The sequence below is a fragment of the Pterocles gutturalis genome, unplaced genomic scaffold (assembly GCF_000699245.1).
Source record: "Pterocles gutturalis isolate BGI_N339 unplaced genomic scaffold, ASM69924v1 scaffold10040, whole genome shotgun sequence".
Lineage (NCBI taxonomy): Eukaryota > Metazoa > Chordata > Aves > Pterocliformes > Pteroclidae > Pterocles > Pterocles gutturalis.
This window is the reverse complement of record NW_010138249.1, coordinates 47008-66112: the sequence shown is the minus strand read 5'-3', so window position 1 is coordinate 66112 and position 19105 is coordinate 47008. Positions and strand designations below refer to the sequence as shown.

General features: G+C 38.5%; 1 protein-coding gene across 1 annotated transcript in view; it reads right to left on the bottom strand.

The window, feature by feature from the left end:
- ATP6AP1 (ATPase, H+ transporting, lysosomal accessory protein 1) overlaps nt 1–19105 on the bottom strand; it is a 54762-nt gene that overhangs the window by 15415 nt on the left and 20242 nt on the right. Inside the window, exon 6 of the mRNA XM_010082916.1 lies at nt 17959–18044. Within this exon, the coding sequence (XP_010081218.1) occupies nt 17959–18044 (86 nt within the window). The remainder of the gene's footprint in view (nt 1–17958; nt 18045–19105) is intronic.

The following is a 19105-nucleotide window of genomic DNA, read 5'->3' as shown; positions in this document are numbered from 1 at the left end:
ACTTCCTTGAGAAACGGATTACATTTACACTGAATTCTTGTAAATCAAATTAGATTATTTAGGAACAATCCATAGTGGTAGTGTTGTCATTCATTAAACCATACTTTATTCTGTTTAGTGCCCCCTTCGCCATAGAACTCATAGTGTGAGTCACTGTCTTGTTCCTTTGGATTTATCAGTGACATTTTTGATCTCAGATATGCAGTGAACAATCAGAAGACCTGATTAAACAAGACAGAGAAAAGTCAGGGTGCAATTTACATTGTTCTAGACCAAAACTGAACACCATAATTACCAATTGAACCTGCACTGGAAGTAGCCTGGACAAGATTCTTCCCTTTGATCTGTTTTGCAAGCCTCCTAATTCAGATCATCTCTCTTGGAAAGGAGAAAGACAGCTGATCTGGTAACATTTTGATGCACCAACATACTGATCTTTTTTCAAAGCAAACAAACCTTAGATCCAAAATTATTAATTTGTTTTGTTGTTGTTGCTGTCTTTTTTGTTGGCTGTTCCAAAATAAAATGGCTAGAGACAAGAAAAAATATTTGGGGCCTTTTTATAAATTTGAAATTGCAAACAAATGTAAATTGAATGGTTACAAAAACATAGGAGAAAAATACAAAATATTGCAAAAATAAAATTTTCATTGGCTGAAAGGATGAATGGTAATGAACCATAGAAACAGGCTGCATTTCACGCTAGTTCCAATGTGGGAATTTTGGATATCAGTTCAACAGATGGTTATGCCTTCTCTTTCAGGCGTGTACTTCTTGACTTTTTTATTGCTAGTTTAGGTGTGCACATGAATAAGAATAAGAAAACTCTCCTGGTGGTGTTCATTGCTCCTTTTCAATTCTGACAGTACGGATCTATGACCATATCCTCTCTGAGGAGTTGTTGCTCTTATTGTAGCAGCTAAAGGAAGCGGAAGGTCTTTCTGTACCTTCATAGAGAGACGTGAGGAGGAAGAAGAAGGGTACAGTCCCTTTTCCTTTTTAGGTTGCATCTTAGCCTAGTACCTGCCTCCATACTGGTACTGTGGGCTACAGTGTGTTCTCTGTGTATACCCTACTTACACAGGAAACGGTAATTTTTCCAAATTTAGTCATAACACAATTAAGCCAGTTGTTAGAATCACAAAAACACATAAAAATCTTAACTTCTACTAAAAAAAAAAAAAAAAAGTGCAGCATAAGAAACAGATATTGCTTATTAGTATTAAACTTCACAAATGCAGAAAATATCTAGGGAATTCATGTCAAAGACAAAAGCTCAAATTACATTGTGAAAGGGGAGGTCAAAAAATCCTTTTAAGTTACTGAATTCTTGAAGGCCTGAATTGTCAGGTGTAATGTTAAAGGAGGGGCGGGCAGGCACTGCAACTGCTACCATAACACCCCAAAGAGAAATACGTGCTATCTGAACTAGATTTTGTGTTTGGTATCTTGAATTGCACCTATCCATAATGTACGATCAGTAATTCTTTTGAGAGGATACCAAGTTGACTGTACACTTACATTTTCTCAATTTGCTTTAACAGGGATTTTTACAATCTTTTTTTGCAAAGTATCATTTAAAAAATTATGCTAGGAGTCTGCCGTGTGCTGAGTGCAGGGGTGCTGCTCCCCACAGAATGGCATATCGTGCTCCTTGCCTGGCTTTGGCTGTGGGATGTCAGAAGCCACTCAACATTCACATCCCAGACAAGTATCACCACATTTCAAATCTTTTTTTCTGAAATTACCATTTCAGTTTCCTTCCCGTGCAATCAGGTCCGTTCTCCTCCATGCTTTCTAACTGATGTAGCATCATGGCCTCACTACGGGCAGTGTCACCGCCACCACTACTACCACCACCCCTGCTAATATATCAGTTTTTCTGCAAGACACTGTACCATAAATCTGTGATGCAGGCAGTAGCTGTTTGTATCTCACTGCTAAAGGTCAAAAATTTTAAAGGGAAGCATTAGAATTTGGTATTGCCACAAAGATGTTCTTTGCAGTGTCAAGTTTATAAAATCACACATATAGCAAGCAGAAAGAATGTATTTGATTGCACTTATTTCAGTACAAGACTGTAATGTAACAGTGCTTTGACCTCTCCAACTCTAGAACATTTGCAAAGAGTTACCAGTTATCTCTACTTCTGACAGTTTAAACTTTTTACATTTTATGATTTCTAATGTTTTGTGGCTTTTGGCTTTTCCTACCCCTCTAGGCTACCTTAAAATATAATTTCAGTTTTGGTGAATCTTCCATTCCATATAACCTCAAGCAGCCTTCCTCTGTTTTTTCGAGGAGACTGAATTTGTCCTGGATTCATCCTCTGATACAGCAGAGAGTCATACTGCCATTCAGAGGGACATCCACCGGCTGGAGAAATGGGCTGACAGGAACCTCATGAAATTCAACAAAGGGAAGTGAAAACTTCTGCACCTGAGAAAGAACAACCCCAGGCACCACCACAGGCTGGGGGGCACCCAGCTGGAAAGCATCTTTGCAGAAAATGACCTGGGGATCCTGGTGGACACCAAATTGAACATGAGCCAGCAATGTGGCAACGGAGCCTAATGGTATCCTGGGCTGCATTAGACAAACTAGTGCCAGCAGATCGAAGGTGGATGATCCTTCCCCTCTACTCTGCGCTGGTGAGGTCACAGCTGAAGTGCTGGGTCCAGTGCTGAGGAAGGGTCTGGAGCATCTCTCCTATGTGGAAAGGCTGAGAGAGCTGGGACTGCTCAGCCTAGAGAAGTCACAAGGTGAGGGATTTCAAGAATGTGCATAAAAACCAGAAGAGAGGTTGTAAAGAAGATGGAGCCAGGCTCTTTTGAGTGGTGCCCCATAAAAAGACCAGAGGCAATGAGCACAAACTGAAACACAGGAGGTGCCATGCGAACATCAGGAAACACTTTTTCTGCTGTGAGGGTGACTGAGCACCGACACAGGTTGCCCAGAGAAGTTTTGGACTCTACATCCTCTGAGATGTTCAAAATCCAACTGGACATGGTACTGGGCAACTAGCTCTAGGTGGCCCTGCCTGAGCAGGGGGGACAGACTAGCTAACCTCCAGAGGTCACTTCCAACCTCAATTATTCTATGATTCTGTGATTCGGTGTTAATCTGTCCTAAATCATCTACAGATCTAGAGCACAGCATGACCTTAGCAGGATGAGGAAGGTTTCTTCATCACAATGGTCAAAGCCTAGATTCCTAGATTTCAAAAAAGACAGAAGCCCAATCTTGTTAGGATGTATCTTCCTGCCTACTAAGTGAATTACACATCTTTTACCTACTTCTTTTTCCAAGTTCTGTTGTTTGAATTAACTTATCAAAATGTAAGCCATGGGATACTGTCTGTCCATTATCTACAAAGATATGAAATTAGGCATTGTACTGAAAAAAAAACAGTGGTTTGGAGCAGCCCAAAATTTTGAGTAAGTTCAAACTCAAATGCAAGTTTTGATACAGCAACTACAGTCTTTTGTGCTCTGTTGCAAAGGAATTTACCTACCTGCAACTAATTTTGACTTTCATTCTTTTAACTAAAACTGGCAGAGACAAAACTTCTGCTCTGCTGTAACTGAACCCAGAGGATGTTTAAAATACTTTTTCCACCAGGAAGGTTTATAGGCTGACCTGGTTATATTCAGAATCCCCAAGTATTTCCAGTGGAGATGCCTAGCTTATCAGGAATTACCAGAAGCTCATTTGAATGCATCTTTCTTGCTTGTTTACCTGTATCATTTAAGGTAGTAGGTTATCACATCTTCAAAGTAGTTTTTTCAAATTTGAAATTTCTGTTCATACTAAAAAACCTGTAATTTTATAACTTGCAAATAATACAATAAAACTTACATCTCTAAAGACTGCGCAAATCCCAAGCAATTCTATTTGAAGGTGTTATCAGAACCAGAATTCCATTTTTGAAATTGTTCTTTCCTTCCACATTAACTCTCTTCAATGCAGACAGCACAAGGTAAAGCTACAATACAACTTTCAAGGGAAACAAAGTAGGTAAAAGTGTGCATTGAGAAGATTCAGAAAAAATTTTAAAACCTAGTTTAGAAAAATCAATTTTTGTATGCATGTATAAGCCACAGTAAGCTCTTTGGATTGTGAAAGCCAAGCCCTTACATTTTTCACTGAGACATATTTCCTGTCAACATTAATGATTTTTTTCCTAAGTAGAAACTTTAAACTGACCAGAATCACCAGCCTAGGCAGAAAAAGCAAGCAGGTATGTATTGTGCTTCTTTTCAGTAAAACACAAAATAGAAAACTTGTTCTAAGTACAGAGAGAAACATGCTTTAAAATAATCTAATTCAAAATCCATGCATAACTGAACTGTGACAATACTTGGCACACATATGGACTTGGATACCTGTGTTGCTCACACAGATATGTGCATTCACACATACACTCATACAGAAAGAATTACACAAAGTACCAAGATCCAAATACACTGTAGATAACGCACGTTCATGGAAGCATAGCATTTGTCAGAGTGGAAATATACTCAGAAGTGGACAATTTCTTACTCAGAAATCTCATTCTTTTCCCTGTTGGCTGCATGGACGTACAGGTAGATCCAGATGGAGAATGCAGATCTCAGGGCATTCACAAGAGAACCAAAAGAAGGAGCTTAAAACAGTCACACTTAAAGGTACAGAGAAGGAAACACGTTTTCAAAGCAGGATTAAGTTTGAACTACTGAAAATGGAATGAGCTCCTCATTAAAAAGAATGGAAATTAAACTTCTAGAAAATGGTCTCCTTCTTAGACTCTTATTTTCTTCTTTTCAGTTCCACTCCAGCAATTGGTAGGGACACATTAGGCCACTGCTTGCTATCACACTGAAGTGAATTCTATGATATTTCACACCTTCGTAAAGAAACTGTGAGCCTAATCAAGTCATTGGAATAAATGTCCATAGCAAGTCATTTTGCCCAGAGGAATCTTTCACCGATTTTTCCCTTCTTAATTAATATTCTGATAAAGCAGGGAGGAAAAAAGAATGCATAAAAATGAGTTACACTACCTCAATAGCAATCACTTATTAACAATGATTACTATCATTTTAGTGCCCTGCAGGATATGTGACCAAGCTTACTGGCTCACATTATCATCTAATGGCCCCCCTGTCCAGCTGTGCACATGGCTACCAGCAAGCCAAAGGGCTCAGGGACTGTGACACCCAGCTCCTACCTGTCCTTCTGCACCTCATCTCCCAGGGTTTTTCACAAAAGCCAGGCGGGGACACAAATGTTAAAGTCAAAATACAAGTCGCACTGTAAGAGATAATGGTCTCTTTTCTAATTGATAGTACTGTTATGACTTGTGGAGAGTAGCCAAGTCATGACCAAGGGCTTGGAGATCTTCTGTTAGAAGGGGAAATAAAACTGCAATATTTATTATACTGCTCAGTTCAGTGGCCTGCATAAACACAACCTACAGTGTCAGCTCCTATGTTTATGGATAGATGTGTTTCTTCACAGGCCTGTCCTTTTGCTGTATAAGAGATCTCTTGACTTCCATTTTCAGAGAACATGACTGCTCTGTGGAACTGAGTATGGTGCAGCAGCGAGTGAGTTGCCAGGGACCATGTGAGTGCCAGAACCCAGAGCAGAGGAAGGTGCTGTGATGTAGCATTTGAGATAATCATTCCACTTGAAGGGCCTTAAAATAAGGCAGGAAATTTTTGCACGTATGGGATATACAAGTATGTCTACACATGCCACAGCAGTGTAGCATTTTATGAAGAAAACTCTGATATTTCCTGTTATTTTCTTGCAACTGATTTTTAAACAAAACTTTTTCAGCTAACATAAGGAAAAGCAGGAACTGGTCTATAAAAATATCTCAGTTCTACAAAATAAAGCAGAATATGTATAAGCTGGAGAAGCAATGGAAGGAGCTGCTACACTTAAATTCTCCACCTTAAATTTCACTTAGGATGAACAACCCTAATACAATTATTTCAATGAAAACAATGTCTTGGTCATCTACCAGAATGTTAAAACTCATTGTCATCCTTTTAACTAATCAGATTTTTCAATCTAATATACAAAAGAGAAAAAAAAAAATTGTATTAAGAGATTGTATTGTAAAACAGAATTAATCCTGCAAGGAATCTACCAGATGTATCATTCAAGGAGTATTTGCTGATGCCAATCTCCTCAGTTTTAAAGTTACATTTTGGGCCCTGTTTCAGGTAATTCTGCCATAAAGATAAAAGAAGCTACAGATTTTACATAATTTTTAGACTGCTGAGGGGAATACCCACTCCAACTGGCTTTTTTCCCCACTTTCTTATGTCCATATGTGGAATCCAAGTTGCCATGGGAGATGTGAAAAAGGATGAGGAGCCTCTGCTGCAATAAGAGGAAACAGATACGTAGTGAGGGTTGGACTGAGGTTAGATAGGGGTCTGGTGGGTTACCTAATCGAAAAATTGAGACAGGGGCCAAAATGTGTTACTCACAGTGCTGGGAGAGTTGCCAACACTGTTTGTCCCAGATGTAGGCTAGTCACAGGGGAATTAAAAATCTGAAGATCCATAAAAGTCTCCCTCCCTCCACTTAATATTTAGAACCTGCAGCACTTTGGAGGACTAACCTGGGGAGGGGCTCTCTCTCTTTTTTTCTTAATTTGAAGAAAGAGGTGTGGGCAGGATGATCGCATTACACGATACACTTCAAATTTTTATTGCTACTTCAAGGAAATTGATTTTTAACTTTAAGAAGTGGCACATCATTCTTACAGTTACTCAGGTCTGTCTGTAATATATGTCAGTCTGAATACCAGTATGTTTTTCAGATGGTCAGATTCTCCCTGTAAAAATACTGTGTTCAGTGTGACAACAACATTCTTTGCTTTCAGCATCTCCATCTGTGTATGACAACTTTTTTTGAGAAAACAGAGAAAGCCAGAACTTGCACTGCAGGAACTTGTGCAGGGAGTCTGTCTCTGTCTTCCTTGTTTTGCTGAACTAAAAGGCAAAGATCAATAATTCCAGCAAACTGGATCTCTTTGTCAGGGAAGTTAAAACAAGCATTTTTTCACAGAAAATCAATAAAAAGGTGCTTACCTTCTACTCTGGTTTCTTGCACTTAGTATCCACTTAATTTTTCTGACAGTACTGTATATAAGCTAGAAGGTGTATATATGTAAATGCAATCCACATCAGAAAGTCCAGACAAAGCTAATCTTAGAAATAATATCCATGCTTTTTGAAGATTCCTATGTTTTCCCTTCTCTTGATAAACCCTTTGTCCCCTTCCAAGTTTGTATCAAAACAGACGTATTTCCACCGAAGCCTAGTTAACCCTTCCAGTTAAAACATCTCAGCCAATGTCGTGAATCTCAATTTCATAATTTTCCTCATCTCCTTCCAGTCTCTAGCCCATCAACTAAACCAAAATGAGACCAAAGCATGCAACCTTTGCCAGCAGTTAGGTGTAACTGCCAGCTCTGTGGCTGGTAGTTATTGACCTTTGTCATGATGCTTTGATATTAAACTTTGGAAAACTGAACTTTATAAGGTGAAGGGTACTAGAAAACAAAGACAACTTCCTTACAGCACTCCTGTGGGATTGCTTTAGCAGCTTGATGCTTTTTGCTGTTCCTCCACTGTAGCCAAGCTTCAGTGCCAGGTAACTGCAAGCCTGGCTGGGGATTTGGTTCAACCACAGTCAGCTGTTCCTTCTGGCAGTTCAGATCCTGAGAAAAACTATGGACCAGTAGTAAGGAATATCCTAAGGGCCATAAGGAAATCACATATTGCGAAGGAGGAAGGCGTTTTCACAAGTGAGGAGGCAAAGTGGGATCCAACATTCACCTTGCAATAGCTCTGTTCAACATATTCCAAGAAACCCTCCTTATTCGGTTCCAGGATTTTGCAAGTGATTTGGCTGAAAGCCCCAGAGGCAGAGGTATCTAGCTGTTAGCCTACTTGGAGTTTAACTTGCATACCATAATGCACTAAAACGTAGAATTATACTTTTTATGATTCGTTAAATATCTATCTGTGAAGTCAATCATTTGGGCTAAAATAAATCAAAGCAGAACATCTGCAATGCTTCAATAAAATTGTAAACACTGAGGTTTTTGTAACATGAGAAGGACAGAGCAAGAACAAAATATGCCATGTAATACCAAATTTGATGTCAGGAACCAATTTATGTATGGCTTTTACAGCAATGCTTCCATTAACAAATTAAACAAGAGGCCTGTGGCATTTTGGCAGGAAAAGGATGAGTTTCTTCCCTTTGTTTTGTCTACTGGTGTCACTAAGGACATATGTCATACAACAACCCAATAACAGAGATTCCCATTTGAGGCTGGAGTCAGCTGATAAGCCTACATGGATCAGTATAGTGCTGTAATCCTAGGATGGCTCCCAGAAGAAAAAAAGGCTTGCCAATCTCATGCTGGGAAAATTTACCTCTTTTCTTACAGCATCCCCAGCTAACAGTCCAGGGCTCCACTGGTGAGTCTCACCATCGCCTCTGGGTCTGCTGTAGTTTGGGTGTAGCTAACACAGGTGACTGCATAAGGGTCTGGCTGTACAGGGCTATTTCCTCAAAAGATATTAGCACCCCAAGTTTCTGTAATCAGTCAATTTTCTAATTAGACAACATTCTAAAAAGAAAGATACTGTATATTAGGTGACTGAAATCTGATTCAATTTAAAGTTATCAGCTACAGGGGATGGAGTAATACAGTCCTCAGAAAGAAATAAGATCTGTATTTCAATACACAAACACTGCCATAACAGTCTGTCAACATTTTACTAACACACTGGTCTAGTTCTTAGCTTTGCCTGTTAAAGCTCTAATGTGCAAACTTTGTGAAGAGAGGCTTGCATATAATTCCAGGTTCACAGATTTTTATGGGAAAGCCTGTAGGATTTCATAAAAGTAACTTTTAGAGAGAACATTTCAATAGAACTATACATCACTAAAGCAAGGATATATTTCTCAATTAAAGTCATAAATATCCTTGAAAATTACATAAAAAACATCATCCTCTATCCTAATTTCAGAAGCATGTATGCTGTACTTACGAGTTTAATGGCTGTATATGACAATGGCTATGTATGAATAACCATGGCTTCTCTTTTCTGTTTCAAATGGCAAAAAATCATTAGCTGATGGCTTTGAACAGAGTCTAACACCTCAGGGGGTCACATGCAGGGTAAGAGTTCAAAAATAGAGAAAAACACAATCACTACATGCACAAATACAGCAGATCTAGAACTGCGCAACAAAAGGTCTTCCTACCACAGAACACTGACTTTCCAAAATCAAAACATTCTGTGGCACTACATGAAGTTAATGAATTATTTTCTAAAGTGAAAAGAAAGATGGAATACGCCAGTTGAAACTAAAATTAAATAATGCAGGTTTCTTCTAACTGGTCTTAACTGTGTTACAGATTGGATGCACTAAATCTTTGGAGTTTGTTCTTCTGCCATCAGATGACACACACTTCCCAGGATCAGGGATCTGTGTTTTGCCAATTACTGGCAAAGTTTTACATCATGTGTTGGTAAAGTGTGTCTTTGTTCTTCTATCAGCTATTCCTTTCATACAGAGAACAGAGGCTGCAATAGCAATCAAATGGTGCAGGATATAAATGCTTCTGCCAGTGCTCGGGGCATCCCTGTGGTTGCACCAGCTTATTCTACCAGCTGTATCGATTTGATTTCCTACAAAGGGAAGGAAGGCAAGTATTGCAGACAGATGTTTAGGCCAATGCTGCTCTGACTACATGCAGGAGCTACCTAGCCACGCAGCACTGAGCTCCTGGCTCTTCAGCCCGAGGAATGTGTTGGGAGGAGAAATGTACACTGTGATCCCCTGGGTGGATGGGATTGTTCCCTGTTTCTAACTCTTTGCTTCCCCAAAATGGGAATGCATGCCTGCCTCTGGAAAAGATCATGCCTATGGGCTTTGGTGTCTGGAGAAGGTGCTGAAGACACAAGTTTCTGTGCTCGCCAGTAGCAATGAAGGCAGAAGGGATTCAGAGCTCCTGGAGGCAGCTTGCAGACCTTTAATCACAGCGATGTTGAGAATCCAACCCATTTCACTGCACTGAATGGAGGGAAAACTGCACCAAGTTTGGGGTGCTACCTACCCAATTCCCAGCTGTCACAGTCATTTTTTGTTACGGATTTCCTGGCTGACAGCAGAGCAAGGATTTATGAGCAGCAGGCATTTTTCTGATGTGGCAATTATTTTCCTTTTCAAAAGTGGCAATTCTACAACTACCTAATAGGCAAGCATGAGGAGGAAAGTCCATGAACTTCCTTTAGTGGAGCTTTGTTTAGCCTGTCGGCTGCCTTTTCTGGCTCATGGCCTTTAGTTACATAAGTTACATATTATCTTTTGCATTCCTGTCCCAGAGAAACACTATGTCAATATCACAACCTTCCACTGCCAAGACACAAGACCAGCTAAACAGTGTGAGACCAAAGGTCCACCTAGCTCCCTGTCAGTGCTACTGATAGTAACTGGCAGTTAAAAATAAGAAAAGGGTAAATACAAAGAATACTTGTCCCAGGATACCCTCCTTGATTTCTGTAATCTTTGGGTTAGAAACCTTCAGAGCTGAAGGTTGCATTCAAACTCACACGTGTAATAGGATCCTCCTTCCATTCTTCCTTCTTGTATTTCTTCCATTAGTTCATCAAATCACTGAAATCTACGTACTTTTGTCACCCCAAAAAAGTTAATTTTGTTTCTTTAAAGGAATTTGGTGCTCCTGAATTCCTGCATTATGGCCTGTGAGTGGTGATGAACGTGAATACTGACCAGAGACAGTGAATAATTATTTCCTGTTTAGCCCGTCCATATTATTGGTGGCTTTATTTATCATTTCTCTCTTGAATTGTCACTTTTCCTAGCTAAAATGTTTCAGTCTCGTAGCTCTACTGTATCCCTTTGGAGATGGGGTAGCCAGAATCACACACACTATTGCACCAGCAGACGTGCATTCACTAAGAGCTTAGTGAACTGATTAACTTGTCGCTTTGCCCTCTTCCTTTCCAAATGATTGGTACCACTCTGCTTGCTATTCATCCCACTGCTGACTGCTGGGATGTTCCTAGAGATCTACCCATGGTTGCACCAGAATCTCTTTTCTGAGAAACAGCAGCCACTCACCACAGTGTAATATGCATATTTAAGGTTTTCCTTAGGTGTGTTACTTTTCTTTACACTGGATTTCAGGTGTCATTTTATCACCCAGTAATGCAGTGCTGTAGGTGGTTTCTCCAGCTTGTCAGTACATCAGCAAACTTTGGAACCTTCGGATTTCAGCCCCCTTTCCATATCAACAATGCTGCTGTTGAACAGCACAGGTTCCAACATCAGTCCCCATGGAATCCCACTGGTAATTACTCCCTACTGTAAATACCAATCCTTTATTTATATCCTGTGTTTCCTACCTGTATTTTTTTTTGTTATTTCTGCCCCAAAATAATTTTACTTTTTTATCTTTTTTTACTGTAGCAACAGAATCACTTTTACCTGTGTATTTTATGCCTCTCAGAGAACAGCAAATCCATATTATATTTTCTTCTCATATCCACATTTTTACCATTTTAGTTTCAACCAGTTTTGTCAGTACAGGAGGTAGGTTTCTTGGTTGCATTTCTCCAGAGATATGAAGCTTCTTTCAAAACCCCATGTCACTCTTGCCACTTCCTGCTCCTCTGGGATTAAAGCCAAACTAATTTATAATTTTTATATATACAATATATATTACATAAATTATAACTTGTACATTATAAATTATGACAATTGATAGTTTGGTAGTTTCTTATCTTATTTTAGTTAAAACTTACGTGAAAATTGTCTGACTTTGGTGATAAGATACTATTCATTTTATTTATTTATTCTGCAACTTATTCTACTACCACCTCAGTAACAGCAACAATTTTTGAGGCTCAATGATTACTGAAAGTCTTCGAAGTGAGAACTCCTCTATGTTCCACAACAGAGATGATCAACACATAGATGCATTTGGCTTTGTGTTGTCACTCATTTTTTTGAGTTCTCTTTTTCATTAGATCCAATGGTCTCTGAAAGAATTCCTGTCTAATGTGTTTTTATTGCCTAATGTGTTTTTATTAATGGTTTTTATGTCTTTTGCACATTATTCCTCTGAATCTCTTTAAGTCTGCTATATGATTTTGGACTAAATTAATTAATGGGGCTTCTGGGCAATTCACCAAGTTGCAGATACATGGATCATTTTAATTTTCCAGTTAAAGACACATCACTTGGATGCTATGTTTGGCCTCAGTCTTCAAAGGACTCTGTTCCTAGAGTAGGACTCTAGAATTTCCAGAATACTTATCTTTGTCTCCTTGAATCCAAACTTCCTTTAAGATACAGCAGCAGTCCTTTACAGATCCATTCTGTCACTCTAATGAAGTTTTTACCTTGGCATTTTCCTTCCAGAAAGTTTTTAGCATGCCTACCAATATGCCATATCAATATGCTTGTTTACAGTTACACATTCCATTTATTCTATCCTATTTTAGCCTTACACCTTAATTTTTATCTGAATTACTGTGTTTATGACCTCTGCCTATATATGAATGTATTTTCAAGAGTATTCATTGCAATTTTTATATCTGCATTTTACCAATTTGTGGGGTTTTTTTCTAAGACAGAATTCATCTAAAGTTGCAAAAATGTTTAAAGTAAGTGAATCTTAATGCCCTATCGCAAAGTCTAGGGTTAAAGGTAAAACACTGTTTTTCAGTTATTTCCCTGAACTCCCCACTAACACATGGAATAAATCATACAGAATTGTTAATAAGCATTGCTCACATCCTTAGCAGTAAATTTCCAAGATAATTTGGCTAAATGTTTGATCAGTTTTTTTCCTCTAGAGTGACATCTAACTGGCTTCAACCAGCAGTTCTTTTGAAATTATTTAAAAAAAACCCCTCTGCCTCTATTCAGTGGAAAGAAAACCTGAGTTAGCTAGGAAATAATTAAGTGCGTATTCTTCATCTACAAGTTAAAGTTTATTTTTTAGTATAATAGAATTCTTCAAGTCAGGAGAGGAGAGGACAAAAGGATGAGGAATTCCTGTGATTTCTGCTTTTAGGTTGGAAGTACTGATGCTTTATTATACTATGTCAAACTATAATTGCTCCTTCAAATGTCAAAAATATAAGAACAAATGAATAAGGCAATTCCTGTATTCAAGGATGCATGAAGACATCCACCCTGCAACCCCAACTCTAGCAAATGGCTTTATAAGCATTTTTCTAGCATTCAGTTCATGGGAAAGCTCCTATTATATAATATTTGAGTATATTAAATGGTTAAAAGCATTCTGTCAATCAGAAACTGTGAAGTCAGTGGGGCGGCTGTTGCAGAGTTTAGCTTCCTCAGAGTGGTGAATTGAATAGTCAACAAAAGAGAGGGGCTGGATACAAGTGGAAGATGCAGCACTGCAAAATGTAATGCATTTTTAAAAATCCACTAGGTAGAAGGCAGAAACAAAGAAAATGCAACCACAAGCACTTGTTAAAGAAGATAAAACCTTTTCATACTCTTTTCAGCCAGGGTGCACATCAATAGCACCTGAGGATCATAGAATAATAGAATGGTTTGGGTTATAAGGCTCCTTAAAGATCATTGAGTTCCAACCCCCCTTCCATGGGCAGGGACACCCTCCACTAGACCAGGTTGCTCAAAGCCTCATCCAGCCTGGCCTTGAACACCTCCAGGGATGGGGCATCCACAGCTTCCCTGGGCAACCTGTTCCAGTGCCTCACCAACCTCACAGGAAAAAATATTTCTTCCTAATGTCTAGTCTAAATCTGCCCTCTTTCAGCTTATAACCATTACCCCTTGCCCTATCACTGCACTCCCTGATAGAGAGTCCCTCCCCATCTCTCTTGTAGGCCCCCAGGATACCTTAAAGAGACACTTTTTTAAGTGTTAGATGCAATCTCTTGTGTTGCAGATGCCCATGTTCCTTACAGCTGAATAAAGTTCTGGTAACTCATATTGCTTGTCTCTGAGTGGGATCAAAGACTCAACACACTTAAACACCAACTGGAGCAGACAGCTTGCAGAATGAAGCAGTCAAAAGCCTACAGTAGCTGAAACTATCTGAGATTGTGGAGGCAGTAGAGAAGGTTTAAACAGCACTTCACAATGCATCTGTAAAAAGTGGAGTCAGCAAAAAGAGTATCAGCTGGGAAGCAGCCATAAATCTCCTTTTGGAAATCTGTGGTTCTCAGCATTCAATCTATCTGGGAAGAGATAACTTTAAAACTCAGTCTCACAGAAGTTTCAGAAGTAAACTTGTAAAAATGTGACATGGACACCATGAGGATCTGAAGGATGGGAAACATGGTGAGATTTACAATTTGAGTCATATCTATCTTTCAATCACTGCAACCTTTTTAACCTCTCAAATTACAACAGCACAGGCGAAATTATGTATTACAACCACAGGCCAAAAAAACACCTAATTAGCAGCAAGCACAAGTAGGAGGGGTGACTTTGATCATAGTCCCTCAGAACACAAAAATTCATGAGAACTCCTGATGCAATAGTGGAACAAGGACTGAAGAGGGGTTTGATTCTCCTGAAGAAAAATAAACTATCAAATGTGTTTCAACGGGGAAGAAAGGCCTGGCAGGAGACTCCTCAATTCTTGGGATAAGTTTCTGGTTTTTTTAATGGAAAAGAAGATTAAAAATGCTGAGTGAGAGTTGTGTGACTAAATGTATATGTCAAGAACCGACCTAAGCATGAGGACTGCCTCTTTGGTTGTCAGAGACAGAGGAGATTATGAAGGGTGAGTTTCTTCTCATCCTGCAGCAGTCCCCTACAAAATAGGTCAGAAGGATCATATCCTAACAAGTCTTTGTAAAAAGAACACTGGCTGATGACTTCAGATGTAGACATTTACACTTCACTTGCCCAGAATTAAGTGATACAAATCACTGTTTCAGTGTCAGCCCAACTCAGCCAGACCTTGAAGGCAAAATATTTCAGAAGAGCTGCAATACGTGGCGGTTGCCTTGTTGGAAGAAGGCAGCTCTTTTACAACATGATGGGATATGCAGAGGAATCATCAGCTGATTAGTGAAAGCATTTCATATAGGTCACCAAACAGCCTCTGTTTCAGGGTCTTAATTCTGTCTTCCAGCTTCAAATTCTGAAACTGGAACAGAACAAAACCCAGCCTGAATAAATCTCCATCATACATTGGGGTTATTAACTGATAAGTAGGATAGCTCAAAGGGATATGTGGCTGCACTGACTAAATTAAACAGCTCTTTCTCATCAAATCAGAAGAGATACTCAGTCATAGGAGAGTTTTGCTTCCTGTCTCAGTAATTCACTTTCTGTGGAGCTAACACCAGTCTGGAATCTTTTTCAATATATGCATTTCTCACATTTATTTTTCTCTGCTTGGGGCAATGGAAGAATGAACATAAGAAGACGATGCTATGAAGCCACTGACTGCCTAACAGCAAGGAGATAAAGCTATCAGGAGAGAAGTTATCTCATAGCCCCAGTGTTTGGGAGCTTCATTGCATAAAATTAATTTACCTGATCAGAAAGACTTGTCATTTTTTTTTTAAGTGTCATGTTTAAACCTCATTTCTTTCATCAGCAAGAAAAAGCCAACTGAGTAAATGGACTCATTCATACTGAATGATTGCTATTCATTTTCAAATGTTCTAAGTAATGTAAAATCTTTCTCCATACTATCAAAGCCTTTTACTTTCATATATGGTGATCTGGGTTATCACTGAGGAGTGACCCTGTAACTTCTAGACCATGGAATGTAGTCTTTATAGCTTAAGCAAAGGGAGTTAGTCCTTCAGCTTCAGGTTACAAAACAGTTCACATCTGTAATTCAGCCACAGCCAAAGATATGCAATACATTCTAGGAAGAGGTTACATGCAAATGTACAGACCGATGAACCCTCAAAGGTACTTTCCATTTTGCCTTTTCTAGTTCTGTACAGAAGCTGATAACCTTGAAAGAACTGAAATAACTTAAAGTTACTGTGGGGGACAAAAAAAATGCTTCAAATGGTTTTATATAGCATTGAATTTAAAGAATTAAGAAAAGCTTAAATTGCTTATTTTTAAAAAATGCAGAACATCTTAAAATACATTGCTTTAATTATTTAAAAGTACTCCAGTTGCTCAAACGAAGTCACTTTAATTTAGAAAGCCTGAGGAAATATGCATAGATTTAAAATTCAACAAATTTTTTAAATTGCTTGAAAAATTCCTTCTCTTGACACCAATTCTTTCATTAATTAAAAATATTTTTCATTCCAATAGCTCTAAATGCAATTTGCAGCTAACAATGCCTATGTCCCTTTGATTTCAAACAATAAAGAGCCAGAATTACTAAATAGTTTCTATTTCTATTTTGAATCTTTGCTAAAAAATAATTCAGTATTTGCAAAAAAGGAAGATCAAAATTCTTGGATTCACGTCCTCTCCTTTACAAGAAACATACAGCACAGAGAATATCAATGTGAGCTTCCTCCTGCTGCTCTGTCTTTGTATTCTCACCCTGGCCTTCAAAACCCAGTTTCTGGAAATTAATTTCAAAAGGTGGATTATTTAAGAAAATTTGTGTTTTTCTTCAGTAGAACTAGCCTTCTTCCTAGAGTCTGAAGGGACTATTCTGATCATCTTGTTTGATAGCCACAGGTTCAAGATCCTACCTTCCTGCAAAAACCCAGATTATTTCTGATCAAACACAGAACACCTTTGGGGGGGGCTCATCCACTTTTGCCTTAAAGAACATTTATGAAGTGCAGTCAAGTTGCCTCTTATTCTTCTTTTGGATAAGCTTCACTCCATATCCATTTAAAACAGGTTTTCTAGGTGTTGTTCTTGTGTTAAGAACAGGTGTGAATTTTTCTTTGTCTTCCCTCCTGAAAACCCTCCAGCTTCTCAAGATGGTGTCTGCAGTGCTCACACTAGATCTAGACAACCCCACTGATGGCTTGCCTGCTGCCTAAACCAAGGCGATCATGTCTTCTGTATTCTCAAATGACATTATCTTGAGTTTGAATTAAAATTCAAATTAAACTGCGCATCATATTAGGAGGTCAGATGTGTTACCACTGGAACAGACAGATATGTTTCTTTCAACGTTGCTGATTTTTAGCATACAGCTCATCCCTCATATCACAGAATCATAGAATGGTTTGGGTTGGAAAGGACCTTAAAGATCATCAAGTTCCAACTCCCCTGCTATGGGCAGGGACACCTCCCACTAGACCAGGTTGCTCAAAGCCTCATCCAACCTGGCCGCGAACACCTCCAGGGATGGGGCACCCACAGCTACCCTGGGCAACCTGTTCCAGTGTCTCACCACCCTCACAGTAAAGAATTTCTTCCTGATATGCCCCTCTTCTTAGTGGGAACTGTATTCTGTTTTCCTCAAGGCATGACCATCTTCCATTTAATTGCATTAAAATTAAAATTTGAGTATTTCTGGATTAAAACCTGTATGTCATACAAAACATAACTCTGCATAAATAACTATTCAGCTAATGTAATATGATGGGATCTATAAATGATGTTCTGACTATCAGCAAGGGTGAAAACTTAACCTTCCAGTTGTAAATCTGTATAGAATTTACTATAAAACCATTAGGATTAAATAGAAAAAACCCTAAAATTACAGTCTTTAAAAATAATAATAGGTTCTAAAGACAACGGCAGATTTATAGACTCCTAGAACAGTAAAACATCAATAGTTATGTGATACAGGTATTGTACATGAAAATTCATGCAATAATTTCTGGTCAAAACCTCATATAATACAGACTGCTTGCTTGTGTAATCTTGAAAATCATCTACAGCATTCCTCTGTAAACATTAAGTTGTTAGATGCCAAAAATCTGACCATTCTAGGGACTGAAGATTACTCACCCTTGAAGGTCTCACTGCAGTATAAATTACTGAAAAATGAATCCCTCGTTCCTGCAGATCCATGGTCAGTCTTCCAATTATTTTGTCTATAAATAGAAGCATATATAATTTAACAAACTCTGTAAGCTGAGAAAGCTAAAATTCTACAGTAGTTGGCAAAGTAACGAGCTAGATGTTTAAGCTTATTTAGTTTATTTAAGCAATTTAGGTGCTTGTACCATTTATATGTCAATAGGTACAAATGGGATAAGACACGTTCAGTGCCTTGTAAAAAGCACAATTTCAGTGAGACAAACCAGATACATTACAACAGTTCAGAAAAAGAGGTGATTTTGAAACTGAAAAGTAAATATCATAGAAACAATACCTGAAAGGCTGAACTTTGGGCAACTAAAAGCAAGAACAGAAGAAATCACAAGATGAGAGCAGGATGCATATACTGTCAAGTGACCAGTTAATAAACAAACAATAAAGCTTAAGTAGGATTACTCTGTGAATTACAAAGTACACAGAAGCAGTCACTGAGAAACAATACTCAAAACATAGTGCTATGTTTGGGGCAGCAATATTCCTTTTTGCTTCAGTGGATTTAAAGCCTGATTCTGCACCTTCAACAGGATATGGAAAATTTTGGTGTTGACTACAGTGGAGGCCAAAGGATGAAATATTTCAGAAAAAGGAAGGAAAAGCCAAGTAAGGAAGACAGGACCTTTCAAAGAGATACAAAGATGCCTCTACAGAAGATCCTCCTTTAGTTCTGAAACCACAGCACTTGTGACAAATACTTATAAATGATAAACTTTTTCAAGCTGTACGCAGAAATACTAACATCTGCATAACAGTTGTGAAACAAGAACCATTATTAGTGTTGTTACTGTGACTGACAGAGAAATAAACAAACAGGCTCCCATTTACTGTTTCAGTGCCTTTCCACTTCTCATCCGTGTACTAGTTTGGTGAATGGATATTTTATAGCCTGGACATACAGGCTTCTCAGATTTTGAGGTTATAATTCACAGAAATTTTATTTCATTTTCATGTACTGGAAGAGGAGCTTATATTATTATCCTTTTTAACCTCATCTATTTATTGTAACTGTGGTCTCCTGACTGAGTAGAATGTTTAGCTTTCGTAAAAATGCAGGCAT